The sequence below is a fragment of the Acipenser ruthenus genome, chromosome 23, assembly GCF_902713425.1.
Source record: "Acipenser ruthenus chromosome 23, fAciRut3.2 maternal haplotype, whole genome shotgun sequence".
NCBI lineage: Eukaryota > Metazoa > Chordata > Actinopteri > Acipenseriformes > Acipenseridae > Acipenser > Acipenser ruthenus.
The window spans coordinates 22709234-22729477 of record NC_081211.1 but is presented as its reverse complement, the minus strand read 5'-3'; the positions used below and the strand labels follow the sequence as shown (position 1 = coordinate 22729477).

At 40.2% G+C, this 20244-nt stretch overlaps 2 protein-coding genes across 3 annotated transcripts; both read left to right on the top strand.

Moving 5' to 3' along the window:
* Positions 1–5166: 5166 nt before the first annotated feature.
* On the top strand, positions 5167–15106 carry LOC117413412 (gamma-aminobutyric acid receptor subunit pi-like). Of its 2 annotated transcripts, none has more exons than XM_034022580.3 (10): positions 5167–5526; positions 9741–9819; positions 9955–10067; positions 10288–10352; positions 10672–10889; positions 11070–11152; positions 11536–11673; positions 12082–12234; positions 12499–12692; positions 13001–15106. In XM_034022580.3, the coding sequence occupies exons 2-10, from the start codon at positions 9767–9769 to the stop codon at positions 13322–13324; spliced, it is 1341 nt and encodes a 446-aa protein (XP_033878471.3). In that variant the 5' UTR covers positions 5167–5526; positions 9741–9766; the 3' UTR covers positions 13325–15106. The 2 variants fall into 2 exon arrangements, with proteins under 2 accessions (XP_033878471.3, XP_033878469.3); XM_034022578.3 differs by having other exon boundaries at positions 10285–10352.
* Positions 15107–16308: 1202 nt separating this feature from the next.
* Positions 16309–19532, top strand: LOC117973666 (kazal-type serine protease inhibitor domain-containing protein 1-like). The gene is made up of 4 exons (XM_058996713.1): positions 16309–17190; positions 18028–18188; positions 18310–18457; positions 19393–19532. Exons 1-4 carry the CDS (start codon positions 16746–16748, stop codon positions 19530–19532), a joined length of 894 nt encoding a protein of 297 aa, XP_058852696.1. The 5' UTR covers positions 16309–16745.
* The last annotated feature ends 712 nt before the right edge of the window (positions 19533–20244 follow it).

Below are 20244 nucleotides of genomic sequence, written 5' to 3'. Positions count from 1 at the left end.
TACGGTCCCCATTAGCAGGGGTAAGGGACTTGTTTGAGAAATGTCCAGGATAAGTTTATCTTATCCCAAGATCTTGCATGAACTTGCCTTATCCAAAGAACCTGCTGCCCAAAATGAATGCAAATAGATGCATCTGTTTGTTTAAGCTCCAAAGCCATATCTTGCATAATACAGAGATACTGCAGTGTTGTTTCATGATACAAATGCAATCACTCTATTTTTGGAGACCTTTAGTAGTGCAATTAGAAATGTTAAATGTTAAGTTATCTCTATGATAAAAGTTTGGAACTTTAATGCAGTAATGTTCACCTTGGACAGAGTCAGTGCATAAGGGTCCACATTTTGACAGATGACCCTAAAAAAAGAACAAAAAAGAGGGGAAACGAAACAACGCAAATGGCACGTGGGTATAAGAATAATGCCCATCTGTAAACACTACCAGTTAAGGTACGGCTGTGCAAATTGATTTCATTGTGTTACTGTTGCCAGGTTATGGGCTGGAAGCTATTGCAAAGCAGATGGAGGTTAAGAAGGTCACTACTACAACGCTGGTGCAGTGGACAGCACAAGGAATGTGGGGAGGTTCTGTGTTGGTGTGAGTAAGAAGTTGTTCCCAATTAGAGATCTTAAGAGCAGTCAGTGCACTCACCCAGCTCCAGAGACACAGGGGAAAGGACAGGCATTTTTGCTGCTTTCTCTGTGCTTCTTGAGTATTTGGCTTGCATGGTTTATCATTCGAAGCACGTAGAACCTTAAGTAATCCTGGGTGTCTCATTTAAAGTCCACCTTTGTTCCTAAAACAACACTGCCTTTGTAGTTCACTTTAATAATCTGTCTTTATAAACTTGGAATGAAGTGTGGCATGTAATGCTGATGGCGCAGGAGGGTATAATGGATTGTGTTTCTATAACAGTATGTAAACACTGGCCTTCCTGCTACAGATCACATTAGCTAGAATTCGGGGCTGATTATAAATGCACAAGTCCCCACACCTGAACCTTATCTGTTGTTAAAAGCGTGTTCTTCAGCTAAAGGGCTACTAACCTAGGTTTAAAAAAAAAATAGCACAACAGTGAAATCACAAGTCTCTTACTGTTAGTTAATCTTTTTTATTTATTCACTTGTATTGTAACTTTAACTGAAGCTATTTTTTTCTGCAACAACACTGTACAGTAAGTTCACTTCTTATCTTACAGGTAACAGGACCCTACCTGAGCCTCTATGGATTATTGGAAGCTGTTACAGGTGTAGGTATTCGTGTTATATAGACAGTAAGTTTGTTTTGAGCAGGGGGACGTGAACTTTATCACACTGTGCCTCTGGCAGCACGGTTATTGGGTTTCACTCGCAGTTATTGAACTATTCAGTCTCTGGAGAGAAACACAATATTGCTTTCTTACTGTGTTGCATCTTATTTTGAGGAATGCAGTAGTTTATTGGGTGCGTAGACAGAAATAACCCAATATAGCCCAATACACAGAGCCAGGCACAGCTCCCATCCTGATTGGATGGTGTATTTTTGTTTCTTCCCAGCCACTAGTTTGTTCTTTCTTTCTTTCTTTCTTTCTTTCTTTCTTTCTTTCTTTCTTTCTTTCTACAATTGTTTTGGTAACACTTTATATTAAGGTGCTGAATTACAGAATTACAGTTTTATAAAGGGGTCAGTTTTTAAACACCTATTGTACTTTGGGATGTTTAATCGTAATTCTGTCTATGGCTATTGCATGGTTATAAACAATATATAATGCATTATTAACACCCTGTAACATAGTTATTAAGCATTTATGATACATTTATAAAACATTAATAAGCAGCACCTTAATATAAAGTGTTACCTTTTTTGCCAGCCATGAGTAGGTCTACTTTTAAAGAACCGACTGCCATCTGGCCGCTGCTATTTTGTGAGTTCATTGTTGCTGAGTTCCAGCATTCTTGACATTTGGAATGTTTTGATGTTTTGTTGACATCCAAAGCTGAATGCGTCAAATGAGCAAGGGCAAAAATAGATTCTGTTAAGGGATAAGATCAATAGATCTTGTTCTGTGATAATAACAACCTGGCTGCGTTGAGCAAACTGATATTATGTAACTCAAATTAATTTATGTCACGCTGAGCTCTATTTAGTGTGAGAAAAAAGACCAACTTGATAACAAAATGTAATTTAAAAAAAAAATCATCAAATCTAGTCATATTGATTTTATACTCAACCCTTTTGTCATTTAGAATGGGATCCTGTCCATCACTGGATAACCAATCTACATCCCTGCAGACAGAGCTGTTCCACAGAGACAGTCCTGCTCTGCTCCTCTCCACTTTGTTTTAAAAATCCTAGTCCTTTCCCTATTCTCTCAGCCTGTTATACAGAACTGGTTTCTCTGCTTCTCTGCCTCCCACATTCAACTTACCCCCTAATCTCCAACCGTTTTTGATATATTTTTCTGTACAGAACTAAGCAACAATACAATATGAGGGACACACTGGGGAGTATAAGAAACAGATGATTTCCGAGCTAAAGACAATGTCTTCCCTATTACTCTCCTCCCACACTCCTCTCTCCACATGGCTTTTCCTCTCTTGGCTATTCTGTTTCTTTATCAAGGGCACAGCACTCAGTTTGGACACTGTCTCTCTCCGCAGCCAGGCTGGGAGTTGAGCGTCTGACCCTGCCACATATTAAACACATTGCTTTCAAATTACCTCACACCTTTACCCCACTGTTCCTCATTAGCCTGCCAGTAATCATAGCTAGCAGGCGCACAGTCAGAGAGTGGGATTGCCTGGCTACCTAATCAAACCTCACTCGATTGCCTCAGCTGTCTTGATAAACAAAAAAAAGAGTTATCTAGACCTAATTTGGCTAACTTTGTTCTGGAACCTACACATTAAAGAAATGGAAAATATAGTAATGAACACAATATTGAATACAATACAATAATTATAGTAATAAGTAATTTATTCAAGCATCTAGATACAGATTTATAAAGCTTAAACCAAACTGGTAGTGATAATAAGTGGCTTTGATGATTTAAATAGCAATACTGGAGATATCAATGATATATATAGTTATTCCAAACCCCCCAGCTATCTTTTATCAGGTTGGTAATAGATTTTACAAGTTATTATTTATAATATATTTACTGTGAAAATTGCAAAATAAGAAAATCGCTCCGTTTCACCCTCACTTCTGTCTGAGTACATAGGGCAGCAGTGTGGCGTAGTGGTTAGGGCTCTGGACTCTTGACCGGAGGGTTGTGGGTTCAATCCCTGGTAGGGGACACTGCTGCTGTACCCTTGAGCAAGGTACTTTACCTAGATTGCTCCAGTAAAAACCCAACTGTATAAATGGGTAATTGTATGTAAAAATAATGTGATATCTTGTAACAATTGTAAGTCGCCCTGGATAAGGGCGTCTGCTAAGAAATAAATAATAATAATAATACCTGCCTTGTATCCGTCTCGCTCTCATTCATTAACAGAAACCATGAAGATTTGGGAACAGGTAAGGGGAGCTAGGTACTGTGCATTCTAGAATAGCAATGTTATAGATTTGGGACATGTTTATTCATATTAATAAATGCTATTTGGTAGCTTCCAGTTAACTAGTGGCAGTGTTCATGTGAAACTCAGACATCTTGGTAAACAAGGCCTCCCTGCTTTTCTAGGGCTTCTGCTTCTGAGGCTACCTGTAGCAAAAATAAAATTTTTGTCTTGAAAAGCCTATAATTGTTAAAAAAAACATCTAGCTTTGTAATCTGAATGAGGGTAAAACCTTATTAGATCTGGATTAATCAATTTCATTTTGGAAAGCATATTAGGCAGCAAACCCTGTTAAAATCAATAAGCCCATAATATTTGGTTCTTTTGTGTCATCTGGGTTGCCCAGTGTTAACCTGACATGACTTTGTTCCATCCCATCTGCAGAACTGGGTAAGCACACCCACACACCGGCACATAGTTAAATACAGAGATGAAACACGCATTGTAGTATCATTAGTTTTTTTTTCCTTGATTCGTTCTTGATTCATTTTACTGTGATCAGACTACAGACGTCTAATTCTATACTATCAAAGTGAGGTCTTCCAGTTGCTCAACACGCACACACCCAGGGTCAAACACACTTGCACAATCTTATTTGGGTCACAAAAACTACATTTTTTTTCCTTCACAAATCTGCAAGGGGTTTATATAAATGGGTGTGGAACTGAAGACTTAGAAATGTTCAACTGCTCAATTGTTAACAAGTCAAGTCAGGATTAATATCCACAATCTCTTACCCTGTATCTTAGTATCTTACCCTGGGCTGCAGAAAGATAATTCCATATGTATGTAAAATGACACCACCCCCACAAGGTAATATTTACACTTGCAATACACTTCCACTTGATACTGACGCATACCAGGCAGTATTCAATACCATAGTCTGAAAATGACATTTTGGTTTTTGATCCTCAGGCTTCATCCTTTAGGTATTGCATACTAACCTTGTAGTGTTACAAGTCTCTGTAGTGTTTAGATTCCTAACAGATCTGGAACTTGTAAAGATTTCCATTGGAAACTTTGCAGAGAAGCAGTATATATTATTATCCCCCTGCAGGGTTTGTGATTCAAGTCTGATTGATATTGATGGTGATGTTTCTTTAATGGCAGTGTGCGCTGTGGGTGTTAGAGATACTGGTGAGAAGATCTGTTGATGGGATAGGTTGTAAGAGTGGCATCAGATGGGCTAGATGTTGTGCCTGCATCGAGCCAGTGGGATATGATGGCCAGACTCCTTTAAATTATGGATTTCTCAAAAGCAATGACTTAAAAGGACATTCTGGAGAATAGACGTTCCTACTGATTTCCATCCCCGACTTCCCTGTGTCTTGAACACCTGGCAGACCCTGTATAAAATTACCTCATGAAGTGCTGAGATACAAATTTCTTTACCTTGACCTTTATATCACATTCTTATAGGGATTTTTTTCTTAAACTTGCCTGTTTCTGTACATATGACTTGGTCAGACTGGATTCACAAGTTAAAAGAGAAAAATGTATTTTTAAACAAAAATGCTATTTACAGTTACACGCATTGTGTATTTTCTTTTCATGCGCCTGTTGTAATTGCTTGTTATGCCAAAGATGTCTTTTTGAATTGAACTGAACTGATAGCGAGAGAGAGAGAGAGAGAGAGAGAGAGAGAGAGAGAGAGAAAGAGAGAGAGAAAGAGAGTGTGAGAGAGGAGAGAGAGATTTTGAGCAGCATTTATATCCCAGACATGCAGTAGAGAGAGAGAGAGACCCAAGTTAGAAGAGATAGAGGAGGCAGTGACTTGTGGTGAGAGTTAAAGAGCGCAGGAGATGCTGAGAGATACAGAGACAGAGACACACTCACTGTTGTTCATTGCTTTTGGAATTTGGTGCCCCATTAGGCTGCTGTGTGATGTGGAGGTGATGGGACTGAGCCCAAACTGAAGAGAACTGTACGATTTGAGCACAGATAGAGAGAGAAGAGTGAAGCCCTGCACCTGCTAAGAAGAGCCTCCAGGTAAGCCCCTTGTTCTTATCAAATTCTAACCTGAGCTGTAATGATACACTTCAGTCACAATGTATTCCATATCTGGAGTATTCATTGTTTTGTTTTAGGGCGACAGATGTGGTGACACTTGTATTCATGACAACATTAATTTATCATTCACTGCCACTTCGTTGACTGCAGATAGCTGTGCATAATGCTTTTGTTTCCCAATGCAAATTGTATTATGAGTTATCAGTTTCATTGATATAGTACAACTTCTTTCATTCCCATTACCTTTTTCACAGTGCTGTAGCAATGCTGCTGCTGCATTCCTGAAGATCTGACTCTGTCGAGTGTGTCAGTGTGAGAGAGTGTGAGTGTGTCACTCTTTTAAATGAACCCCGTCCTCCAGCCAGGATCCCCTTTAAATCAAGGTGTTGTCGTGCCAGAGAGTACGGTCAAGAACAGGATAGAAATATACAAAGGATTTTACTCGTTAGTTATCTCTCAGATTATTAGATTTTAATATTTAATTCATTCATTTATTTTCTTTTTTTGTAATACATAATCTGAAGTTGTTTTGACATTCCAGTAAAGGGTCAACCCTTATAAAAGTTTCCCATGGTAAAAGCATAACAAAGCATAATAAAGCACAGTGAAAGCATGGTAAAGCATAGCAATGTAAAGAACAGTGAGGTATGGTAAAGCATATTAATAAACATGGTAAACCAGGGTACATTATTGTTAATACATGGTATTACCATGGAAAAAGCATGGGAAAAATGCAAAAATACAGTGTGAAAATACCATGGTGAACTTGCATAAGAGAATAAAGAAATAGAAGCTTACTTTGAGTTTATTCTTCAGGGAGAAAGAGTCGACTTCCAGGTGTCGAGAGGCTTCACCAATATGAGAAAGACAGGCTAAAGAGAACGTACACAGTAACTAGTAATTACTTTTCAACTCACACGAAGTTGAACCGTTTATGCATATTAAATTCCAACCCTAAGATGACATCCTGATGAACAGGGGCTGCTGTTGATAATATGAATAAGGGAATGTGTTATTCATTTTTGGAAGATACTGCATATGAATTTGTTATAAACTATGCATGAGAGCACTGACTTTTAGACTTTCCATACACAAACAGATGTCAAGTATCTCTCTGTCTCTCACTCAGCAAGGGAGAGGGGAGTGAAAGATGTCCATCATTATGTATTAATAATTAAAGCAGTGTATATACGATGAGTTAGTTCATCTGCTTGTCATGTACTTGGATATATTGTGCTGTGTTAAATGACAATCACAGCTCGTTCCCCTGGAGCTGTCTCTGTGCTTTACTTATTTTGCATGTGCACTGTCGTCATTTCTAAACTCCTGTGTGTTGCAGATGACTGCTAGGTTCTGGACAGACAAATTAGTTTGGGATGAAAAGAATCCTCTGAACAGCAAGTGTACACATGCAGCACACTCTTTGTAAAAATGACACTTAGATTTGTAATTAGATAAACATTTTAGATAAGTTATTATTGAAGAGAAAGACAGAATTTAGTCTTACACAGTCTCTCATACATGGTACTCACTCTTGCTCTCTCTCTCTCTCTCTCTCTCTCTCTCTCTCTCTCTCTCTCTCTCTCTCTCACACACACACACACACACACACACACACACAAATGTTTATGTGAAATCAAGCTTCACTCCACCAAAGGCTCTGTCATCATGGGATTTCAAATCCATGATTTTTTTTCAGAATATGATGAATAATAATGAATTGCTTTATCATCCTTGGTTCCAGCTCCCCTTAGTATATCTTTTTTATTAATCTGTACAGACTGCAATTACCGTCTCACGTTGCATAAGGGCCAGTGTGGGTCCCGTTAAGAGACAATCCCTTTTTAACTGATTTATATTGCTCCCTGATCACTTAGCACTATGCACTAAGATCAAATGGTGTGCCTACTTTTAAAATGCCCAAGTTCAGCTCTAATGTGGGCCAGCGTGCCTTTGTATATCAAGCATCTCATCTTTGGAACTCATTGTCTCTGAACATAATATTTTTTTTTATATCACTCATAAATATTTATTTTAAATCTGACCAGCTTTTCAAATCCTGACGATGACCAGGATTGTGTAAATTGGAATTGTTCTATTTTTTATGCTTTTGTCTTGTGTTACTCTTTTTATGATTGTTTTAAGTGATTTTGTCCTGTTTGAATGATTTGTCTGCTTTTGCCATTGAATTTTTTTTCTTGCCGCCTTCACCTGCCAGGACTCTCAAGGGTTCCATCCTGATTACATAAATACATTTGAATTAGAAAATGTGATTTGATCACAGTGCGTAATGGGTTCGCTCTCTTAGATGTGCAATGTTCTGTCCCTGCTCTTCTCCAGGACAGACACAACCAAACCTATTTTACATGAACTAATTGCAAGATTAATAATAGTTATACATCACAGTGCTGGCTCTATCACTGTGGGTGGGTGCACTTACAATGAGGCTTAAGGGTCTGGTTTATAGTATCCATTAATTTCCCAGCAATTCTGTACAACAACCTTATTGTAATGCATGTTGCATGAAAACATAGCCTCAAATGGCTTATTGATGTCAGACGATAATAATCATAAGTATAATACATGTTTCTGTGCTAACAAACAAACAAACAAACAAACAAAAACCACATCAGTTAAGATTTGATATCTGTAAAGTGATGCAAATTTCCCTGTTGGTTTAGTCCAGGAAAATATCAGTATAAAAAAGCATGCAAACCTGTTGTCAAGGTAACTGGTGCAAACCGGTATACTGTAGTGAAATAAATAAAGATTGATGAAAGGGATTAACTGAACTGCTCTAAATAACAAGAAAATACAATACAAAGGCATTCATACAGCGTTTTCCATTAGCTATCTTAAAAACAACTGCTTTCATCCCTCTTTGAGGGGCTTGATTGATTCTGGTCTTACACAGCAGGGCTGGGTTGTCAGTGTTTTTATATGTTTTACTTTGTGTCAATCATTTTCAGCACAGGTCCTCAATTATAAAAACAACACTACAAAGAGATTTCTAAAACAAGTATTGAGCACACTGTAAAACAGAAAATAAATTAAAGCAATTCAAGTAAGCATAGCAGACACAAAGTAGTCAGAGTGGATGATTCTTTCCACATGCAATTTACCATCACCAGCTACTACAGCAGGGTTCTAATTTCCAATGAGAAAACATTGATAAGAGCAGAGGAAGATGGTAGTCACACATTCACATTCACTGCACACGCACAAAGATTACTACTGCACTCGACCCTCACAGCACTGAAGGTGAGGAATTCCCTTCCTCCAGATGGTATAGCAATCTGTCTGTGTATATATACAGTACGTGTATTTGTAGTAAATATATATTATTTGGGGCAAAACTGCACCTGTAGGGCTGACTTTTTAATTACAAAAAAAAAAAAACCCTGTGTTGAAGAGAATTTGTTATATGGCTTATAAAATTTAATCTTAGACTAATACTTTAATATGACAGGGGTCAATGAACGAATGAAAAAGGCCATGTGTTGTACGGTACAGGACACAAAAAGTCTTTCCACAGCTTGGAGCTGCAAGGAGGCAAGGAAATGAATAGAAATAGTTTGGGCATTTCAGCTAAATTGCCGTTACAGTACAGTGGGTACACTGCAGGCTTAATTCTATTTTGCAGTTATCTGTCGCACTTAAATGCAAACCACAGCCACTTTTCTATTAGGCATTGTACCTCAGCATGAACATCTGGATGAGTCACTGGATTTCTCAGTCTTGTATTTTACTGTGCTGCCACCTAGTGGGTCAGCCAGCAAACTACAGTGACTCATGATTGCATGACGTTACAAGTCTGGAGTCAACAATTAACTTTGCATAACAGACAGACCTACTAAGTCCTTGTCTCACAAGTCTCCATGCAAAAGTAAATGTATCCAAGCCTTACAAAGTGCAATGCTTCTGGATAGAATAATTTGCTTCATTTGTCAACCCCTACTTTCTTCAAGTAATCACTGAGGGGTGATCATGTATCCCTCCAATGCAATTTAAACACCTTGACTCATCACATACGACCAACGCTGCTCTACCATGCCTCTCCAACCCACTGTGCTGACAGTGCTATGGTAGACCTTTGTAATATTTTGTCCAATCCCTGGAAGTTCACTAGATGAGTCCTGGGAGCTATGTCAGGACTCTTTTTGTGTTCATTTTCCTGCCGTGTTTCTTTTCAGGATTCGCACCCACACTGCTGAAGAAGATGCTTGTCTCCCTGCTGACCTGTGTCCCCCTCATTCTCTTCCTGATGCACAGGTGAGTGAGATATGGTACTCACTGTGCAATCTCTTCCTTGTTAGACAAAAAAGGCTGCAGATCATCACTTGTGGTGGTTTTCAGGCTCCTCCTTGCTTTGTCTCTGCTATATCTCTTCTACCTCTCTCTCTCCAGCAAGTGCGTGTTATCTGGAGCCAAGCATCCTGATAGGAATGACTTTGATCTCTCACCCACCATCCAGAAACTTATGAAAGGCTACAACCATTACCTGAGACCCAATTTCAATGGTTAGTGATTTGTTTGTGACAGTTACATTAAGTCTCCATTACCTATTTTAGAGATGGCAATGTGTGAGAACCTCAAAGTTTCCAAGTGCTAATCGTAGTAAATAAGTGGACAACAGGTGAATTGCATTAATCCATTGTGCCACCAAGCCCTTAATTGCACTCCAACTAAAGTAGCACAGTCCTCAAGGTGCTAACTCCCCCATTTCTTTCTTCCCAGAAGGTCCGATAGAGATCGGGATGAGCCTGGACATCGCGAGTATTGACGCCATCTCTGAAATCAACATGGTGAGTCTGAGAAGGAGCAGCGGTCCCTAGCCAACGTACAAGCACACTAACCCACCGCTGCTTCAGTACATGGGGTGCTGCCGAGGATTACCACAGTTTTTCATTGTTTGCAGTTAGTCTTGATACGGGACAGTGGGATCCAACAACCCCAAATGTAACCCATTTTACATATTTTTTTAGGAATCTATAACGTGTAAATAAAGTATTTATACAATATACAAGTTGTCTCTGGACAAATGGACCAAACATGCTACCATATTGTTTTGTATGGAAAAAATACCTGAGTAAATCTGTCCCTTCTGTCCACCACCCACCCCAGGACTACACAGCGACCATCTTCCTGAGGCAGCGGTGGACGGACGAGCGACTCCTCTTCGAGGGCAATAAGAGCCTGAGTCTGGACGGACGGTTAGTGGAGCTTCTCTGGGTACCAGACACATTCATCGTCGACTCCAAGAAGTCATTCCTGCATGACATCACTGTGGAGAACCGCCTCATCCGAATCTTCAGCAATGGCACTGTGCTCTACGCACTCAGGTAGGACCTTCAATACCTGCCATCCAAACCCGTCTACCTCTGTCAGAGAGACTTTGTGTTCTGAAACAAAGTGGTAGAAAGTGCCCTATATAAGTATATTTTAACACAAATAAATGCCGATATCTTGCATAATGTAGTCTGCTTTCAAAAAGGTGTTCCTCTGCTGAATCTTGTTTTCAGGATAACGGCTACAATTGCCTGTAACATGGACCTGACCAAATACCCCATGGATCGGCAAGTGTGCACCCTGCAGTTGGAGAGCTGTGAGTACCAATACTGCTCCTGATAATAACTCCTACCCAATAATATGTGATAATATATTGACCCACACCTCGTTTTATCAATACCTTGTTAAAATGTGTTCTATCAATGATCACTGCCAGCAATCAAAGCCCATGGTAAACACCTCCTAGATCAATTGATTTCTTAAGACTACAGAATCACATTATCACAGGTTGGATGCTGTGCACTGATTATTACAGGAGTTAGTCTGATAGCTCAGATTGGCACCTGTGGTCATTTGAAACAAAGTAGTTCTAAGAACCAGGACTGAGCAGAGGTCAAGCAGAATCATTCCACCATGCTTTGGCTGGGGTATCCCAGAACAGATCCCTGGTTTATCTCGGTAACTCCTCTCTCCACGCAGGGGGCTATAATCTCCAGGATGTGGTTTTCTACTGGACGCGTGGGAACGATTCAGTGAAAGGTCTAGACACACTGCAGCTCGCACAGTACTCAGTGGAGAGCTACTACACCTCTGTATCACAAGCTGTGTATGAGACAGGTAACTAAAGCCATCAAGTGTGTATACATTAGGTCATTTTAGCAAAGGATTAACTGTCAATGCATTGTCTGTTAAGAGGGACCTCGCTGATAAAGATTACCCAGATCAATCTATTAAGAAATACAGTACACTTTGGATAGTGTAGCCATCCATGTAATATACAAATAGCAGATGGCTGCACAATTACAAGCAAATTATTTCTACGAGTTTCATTCATGGTGCATGGCATTATTTAACCCATTGATATGTGTGTTCTCTAATGTCGGAATACAGGGCGCTTCAGCAAGGTTTTGGGGGGATGCTATGAGAGTTTCATGGCTCTAACTAAAGCTGGTCCTTTAATAATAGAAACACAGAGGTAATGAGAGTGGTTTGGGGTTTTTAAAAGTGGCTCATATTTTTTCTCAGGTTTCTACCCCAAGCTGGTCCGCCACTTTGCGCTGCGGCGTAACATCCTGTACTTCATCCTGGAGACGTACGTCCCGTCAACGCTGCTGGTGGCGCTGTCCTGGGTCTCCTTCTGGATCAGCCAGTCTTCTGTCCCAGCCCGCACCTGCATCGGTGAGCCACCAACTGACAGGGTTCCAAAATAATAACATGTTCCCCAAGTTGTGACCTTGAGCAAGTGCTACACTCTTTATGTATGTTAAAACCTTGGTTGATCACCTAATGTTATCTAAACACTCTTGAGATAGAGCAGTAAGTACCAGGTTCTGACAAAAGTACTAATTCTAAACAAGTGGGTCAGAAGCCACTTATTGGGCAGGTCTCTTCTTCAACTCTGAAAGATAAACACCCCCTGCTCCTCTCGCTTTCTCTCTTTAGGGGTGACGACAGTCCTGACCATGACCACCCTGATGATGGGCGCTCGCACCTCCCTTCCCAACGCAAACTGCTTCATCAAGGCTATTGACGTGTACCTGGGGATCTGCTTCAGTTTCATATTTGGGGCTCTGTTGGAGTATGCCATTGCACACTTCTGCACTGTGCAGCACTTCACTCTCCAGGACGTGCAGCGGGTAAGTTACATTGCCTCTCAGCTGCCTCTTGGCGTCCTTCATTCTCAATTTGAGTATGATAATCCTACAAATTCCTATATTACTGAGTTCAGTGGGTCTCCAACTTGTGATTCTTCCAGCTACATTCCGATCCAATGAATATGACGATTCACTTTAAAAAGTAGATGGTTGAAACAAGGTCCTGGACTAGAACTGACTGGAAAAGAAACAGGCTGAAAACCCCTGGCCCAAGTTGACTCAAACTGATCACAAATTCTCAATTTATTTCTGCTACCCCTCTTAGTGAACTCTGCTTCCCTCTCCTGCAGGAGCTTAGGAAAGATTTAGAGGAGTCAAATGGGACGCTTCCAGTCATCAGCACCAGTTTCGCCCACCCCAGCAAGGTGGTGAAGCGAAACAACACCCAGAAGGACTGTGTGAGAGTGATGACTCCTGGAGAGGTGGGCTCAAAGGCAGAGCTGGGCCTGGGTAATGGGCAGTTCTTCGTGGCTCTCAATGGGAAGGTTCAGCGAATTCTGGCTTTCTTCCATGTGGAAAATCCACACAATATTGACCGCTATTCCCGCATGTTCTTCCCCCTGGCGTTCATGTTAATCAATGTTTTTTACTGGATCTATTACCTCTTCCTCTGAACACGCACTGTACCCCCTACATTTTTAAAGGGTGTATACTTGGAATAGAATGGACGAGTTGAGTGGTCTCCTTTCTTAATTGCTATTTTAAAAGTATCCAACTGTGAGCCTGTGTCGGGTGAAGGCCATCCCTGTGGTTATGTCACCCAAGGTACAAGGGGAAAGAGACCAGGTACTAAAGTATTTATAATCATTTCCATTGCTTCTGCAGTGTTGTTATTGCATACAACTGGATCCTCAAAGTAAAAATACATGAAGGACTGCATAAGAAGGTTTATGTCAGACTGCTGTCCACCACAGAATCTATCGACCTATATTAAGCATATCCTTTGCTAAATAATCTAGGCTGGAGTTAAATATTTAAACCTCTTTAGGACTCAGAAGAGACTGCTATATTGCAGCAAACAAATGGACCTGTCTCCCAATGTCTGACACGCTGTCCTTTTTCGTTCTTCCCAACTCCTACTTGTGAAGTGCCTCGGGACAGACTTAATCATGCCCGTTTTTACATCTGAAGTGAAAATCTGTGGCTGGCAAACTGAGGTTGCCTTGGAAACTTCTCAGCTGAAACATGATAAATCTGCTATCAGACATTGATCACTTCCACATTAACTGATGCACATTATTGAGGAAGGGACTAGGGAATTCTTCATCCGAACTAAAGAAATAGTTCTGCTTCTCATTTTAGCATATTATATATTCTCTTCACTCTGTCTAAATTCTTCACACATTTTTCTTCCATGCCTACCAACAGCATTGTACAATCAAATCAAGCACGCTCAAAAGATGTGTGCACTTCATGGACATTACTGAACTTTGAATGATCGATTACCGGATTCTGCTGAGTCAACACCACGGTTTGAACGAACATGTAGCTGAAAGTAACATTTTCACCATTAATTTCCGTTTTTTAATTACCATGCGCAAATAATGCCTATGGGTCACGTGAATAGAAAAAACTGCCTAGAAGATGCTCTGTGCATTAATGAATCAGACAATTGCTTGCATCATCAATGATGAAGGTTCAGCAGTTTCAGATCAGATGATACAGACTCTGATTGATTACACTTTCCTGTTATACTGCAATCCATATTTTGGATTTTGTTTTTAGACACTGCTATGTAACTCAAGCATGTTTCTGTATTGAATATTTTAATGCTATAGAGCTACTTTGGATGCTACGTTAATGTATTATTTTGTGTTGTGTTTTCACACTGGACACTCCAATTTCTTACTTACAGAGATTATGTAAAGCCATTTATTTTAGTGGACCGAAAAATGCACGTGTTTATATATTTTTTTTAATATAGTGACTTTTATTCTACCGTTTCTCACCCACAGATTGGCAGAATCCGATATATATAATATGTGATTAAAATTCAGAATAGAGACATAACCTGCTCATCATTTAGCTGCAGTTAGACAGCTGGGAATTTCAGTATTACTAACTTATTAATTTATTTATGAGGAATATTTACTGCAAATAAAATGTCTGGAACCTAAATAATATAAACAGTAATTATTGTTAGCAGCAGTGCATTGTAAACTTGCTGTATACGTACCTGTGTAGCATGTGGGGGTGGGGGGGCGGAGATTACATCCCTCGCTTCTAAAAGGTTTGGTTAGGTTCGTGCCGTTTTTCTGTGGTACAGTAGGTATTTGACTGCTGTTTTTTTTCACCTGTTAATGGAGCTACTGTTTTTCAATGGGGTCTGTATCTTTACTTTTTTGATTAGGATTTAGGGACAGTAAATGTATGTTTTAAAAAAATAAATAGCCTTTTCTCGCACCACTATAGTCTCAAGTGTTTCGCTTCTTTCTTCTAGAACCTTGTACTGGCATGGCTTTATTTTGCACTGTTTGCTTGGGTAAATCAATGCCAAGACATATGAATGCCAACACATAACCAGTTACACATTCAAATAAAGTTTGTGCTGCTCAGTCAAACTTTTGTTAATAAAAAGCATAGTGCAACTTGGAATCACTGGCTCCCTCCCTGTGTTTGGCGAGTGCCCAGGGCCAAGACAAACAGCCTGACAGCCTGGCACTGGGGTGAGGAATCTCTCACCTTCACCACCTTGAGCTGGAAACTGCAGAGGAGACAGGAATCACACACACACTTACATGGGTACAAACAGACATAATTCAGGAAAACAGAAATACATGCAGACATAATATACAGGTATACATAAACACACAGAGTGTACACGAAAACAGAAATACATGCAGACATAATACACAGGTATACATTAACACACAGACAAAGATGCCCTGACATAATGTGCAACTCTACAGAAACAAACACAGACACACAGACACAATATGCAGGAAAACAGAAACAAACACAGGCTTACAGACACATTATACAGGAAAGCAGAAATAAAGACACGACAGGAAAACAGAACGCCATACAGACACAATATATAAGCGTACAGAAACCCACACAAACACTATTTAAAATTACACATGCACACAACAGTAGGCCCTATTGACAAACTCCAAGGAGTGTTTTAAAGTCAAAAGTTTATTCACGTTTTTCAAACCACTGTTTAGCCTAATGTTTTTTTATTTATTTTTTAATACATTCTTTAAAAAATATTCCTTAAAACACTCTTTATAGTTTGTGAATAGGCCCCAGTATGTCATAGTTAAACCAGTATAGTCTCAAATCAGGTGTGACTCAGGGCTGGGCTTGTGGATGATTTCGACATGGAGTAACACTTTTTGAAAGGGCATGTCGAGTTAGCTCTGGCGAGAAACGCTGGCACCAGTATAAAGAGGTATTGCTCAGGACATCTTTATATAGAAATGGTTTCTTTCTGTTCCAGGCTGTTTGTTCTCATTCAGGCTATACCCACCACCCCGCCTTCAAAACAGGAATGGATATGAAGATTGTGCCAAGCCAAGCAAAAGAAGACAAACACTTTCCCTCAGACTGTGCGAGATACAACGCCTTACCACTCCACACAAAAAGAGACAAAGAAAAAAGATTACCTCTTTTATTTCTAAACTAATCTTTCAGCCGCTCGTCTTTCAAGCAAATACTTCATTTCAACTTTCATCTTACCAGGAAGATTTCAGACGTTTCGATGCAGTTCACCGTCTTTCTGTGGAGGAATGTGATTGATGTCCCTGATGGTTACTGATGGAGTTTGTGTTTCTACTCGTGCAGCTTAACCTGGAAACAGCAAGGGACAACATGCAGTAAAACAATACATCAGATTTTCTTTCTGCGCTCCTTCCATATCAGCTTTTCAAGGCACGGTAGAGTACAACACTACATCTGAAAGGTTGATGAAAACTTCGAGGCTGCGAGTACATTGCATACGTCTTCGGGAATCAAGTTCCATAGCAGCTAATAACACAGTTTTTTTGTAAGAGAATAAGGGATAGCGTTGTGTCGCTGTCACTCTGGTTCCCTATGTCCCTGGTAATCACTCTCACTCTGCTTCTCTCTGTGCCATTAGTTCATGGCAGACCTCGGTTCTACCATCGTGGCTGGTTGCGGCTGCTGAAGGAAGGGGAAAGCTGTGGAGACTGCCGGCTGGACTTGTGCCCTGCAGCGCCCTCTAGCTGCCCGGCGGGCGTGGTGCTGGATGAGTGCGGGTGCTGTAAGGAGTGTGGGAATGTGGAGGGGCAGATCTGTGACCCAGATGGGAAACAGCGCTTCTACGGGCAATGCGGGGAGGGCTTGGAGTGTGTAAAAGACTCCAGCAGGACCCCCGAGCCGCAGTGTATGTGTCTCTCTGGGGACACTGTGTGTGGATCTGACGGCAGGACCTACAAGAACGAGTGCAGGCTCCGGGAGGCCAGCTATGGGGGTGCGGCCAACCTGAGCGTCAAACAACAGGGCCCCTGCTCCACAGGTAAAGCATCTGTTGATTTATTTATTTTGCAAACATACATTTTAGGTTTCATTTATTTAAAAGCAAGAGTAATATAGTGATCCAAATTTGCAGTGATAGTAAATATGGAGTTTAACTATAGTCATTATTCAGCTTAAATTAGCTTTGAATTATATAATGTGCTAAGAATAAGTAATTACTGTAGCTACGCTTTGGTACCTTTTGAATGTGATGAGCTTCCTTTGTAAGGATATCAGCATTGAATTATCGAAGAAACTGAGAAAAATCAACATGACCACTTACACAGTGTTCAAGGTAGTTTCAAGCTAATGCAGCATGAATAGCCTTTAATTTATTAAGCAGCAACAGCCCAACCAAATCCAGAGTGCATTCCCTTAACCATGAAGCTGTGCTGCTAAACGTGGGATTGCAGACAGCTAGCTATTCCGACGTCCTATGATCACAATTGTATAAGACGTGAAAAAATGCCACGGTTCGCTTCAAACACAGCACACCCCAATTCTGTCACAAAAGCTCAAGTACTACTGGCTAACTATTTAAGTTAATTTAATAGTAAGAATACCAGCTGCTTTTTACAAACGGGTACCTTCACAAAACCAGCCACCTTCAATTAATATTAAAAAAGGAGGAAACGATCAACTGTAATATTATTGTAAACAACTTCAAGCCCTGTACTGCTTCTCCATATATCAATAATGACTGGTAGTGCCTTTGAAATCACCAGAACACCAGAGTGTAGTATTAGTGGTATAGTATGCCATACTTTTCTCAATGAAAATTGTATTTATCATTTATCTGAATGCCCTGGTCTAAAGTCGTCTGTTTTTGCCCCTGCAGTTCCCCTGATCTCTCGCGCTCCTCGAGACTTGCAGAACTACACAGGAAATGACATCATTTTTGGTTGTGAGGTGTCTGCTTATCCCATGGCTCACTTGGGATGGAGGAAGAAGGGGAAGGAGACCTTCCTGCCTGGAGATGATGCTCACATCTCAGTTCAGGTTACAGAATCACTGCACACTGTGCCTGCCTCGGTCTCTCAGAAGTCCCCTCACACACACTTTCACCTGCAAGCCAGCCCTTCTCTGTATCTTCCCCCTGTCTATCTTCTGCCCCCTGCAGGTAAGAGGAGGACCTCAGCGATATGGGATCACCGGTTGGCTGCAGATTCAGGGTGTCACGAAGTCTGACGAGGGTGTGTATACCTGCTACACCCGCAATGCGTATGGAGAGGCCTACGCCTCGGCTAGCCTCCAAGTGATTGATCAAGGTGAGTACTTTCCACAGCACTCCCATGTGGGTATGAGGGGCACACATCCATCAGGAAGCCTCTCTGAAGTAACGTGTGAGTACTGTAATCAATCACAATCACATTTCTGGCTTTGCGGTCATTATCCCACTTGTGGATACTTGTCAAGCTTACTATCTTGACTAGACTGCAACATTAAAAAGTCCTTAATAGCAATAATTAATTATTAATGGACATTACCTGCTAGATCATGAAGACTATGTTTCATTAAAATTTCTCATTATACACAAATAAACTAAACAGGAAGGACTCATGCATCAATAAGTTAATTCCTTCTTCTTGCTCTCAAATGGTAGACATCTGTCAGCAGATTTAAATACAGGGACAATTTCCTCCACTTACCAGTGACAACACAGAGAGATTAATGATCTGTTTGAGCAGTCTGTCAATGAGAGAAGCTGCTGGTTTTAATAAAGCTGACTCTTGGTGCATCAATACTCTTTACCATTCAGCACATTGTGTAAAGATGAGATGTTGTCACAAAGTGAAATTTAAAAATAAATGGCACTTGGAAACAATCCTTTAGTGATCAAGCATCTCATATTCAAGACTCACAGCAGATAAACACAATTGCACAACTTATTTCAACCTGCAAGGCTTGTTCATTACTTGTGTGCATTTCCTGGCTCACTGCTGTCTATTAAATGTAAGTTATTGTCCTTGTAGAATTAAAACTAATCAAAGTTGTTTTTTTATTTTTTTATATAACATTATCCCATTGTTAAAAATGACCATATATGTTAGTAAAAATGACAATTGAAGCTACTTAAGTTACTTTAAATATTAGCTTTTGATAGACTGCGCTGTAAGGTTTTATATAAATTCTAAATATTTATAAACATGTCTGTTCTGAGAGATACAGTCACATGCAGCTGCATCTCTCTGCCTCTCTCCAGATGTCACATCCTCAATGATGAAGATGAGGGTCGGCAGCCAGACCTCTAATTACCTTGAGGAGGAAGAGGAAGAGTTCTATGATGATACAGAGGAGGGGGAGGACGATGGGGATTATGAGTCAGGAGAGTACCCTGAATAAATCAGCGAGGGCAGGGGGAGGAGGGGCTAGGGTTACCTATTGAGGGGAGTGATGTAAAAGAGACAGATTGGCTGTCTTGCCCATTCTGACTATCACTGATTTACAGCAGGGAGATGCAGCTTTTACGTATTACACACCTGTATTAAGGATGGCATTTTCATAAAATAGTAAACGTAATCTGTCAAGTCAAAATAAAATAGATATAAAGTGACGTTTTTAGAATACTTCTTGTAATGGAAGGACTTCATGAGTGGAGAGCACTTTTTCTATTTGAAGTTAAAATTTGAACAGGGTCTTGAATCTTGAATGTCAGCTCATTGTGTAACTAACTGCTAATAATAGCACTGACAATTAATTTCCAGCTGTCACCATTGTCAGATTTTTTTACTGCTACTGAAAACAATAATATTAAATAAATATTGCATTAAAAACATGGCAATAAATCAAATGACATGTACTTTTCACAACTTATCTTTAATTGTATAATACATGTTATCACTATACACTGAGAAAATCATACCAGCCCAAGCAAACCACATACAAACAAACAAACAAGGAAAAATGGACCTTAATCACAACTGGGACCTGACTGCAGGGTAAAAAGCTGTTCTTTGCTTCCAAACTTTACAATCTCTGTTGTCAAGAACTTTCAACTCCACAGCTATGCACTAGGTGGGGCTACTGCTGCATTTTCACCTCAGAGAGAGCAGTG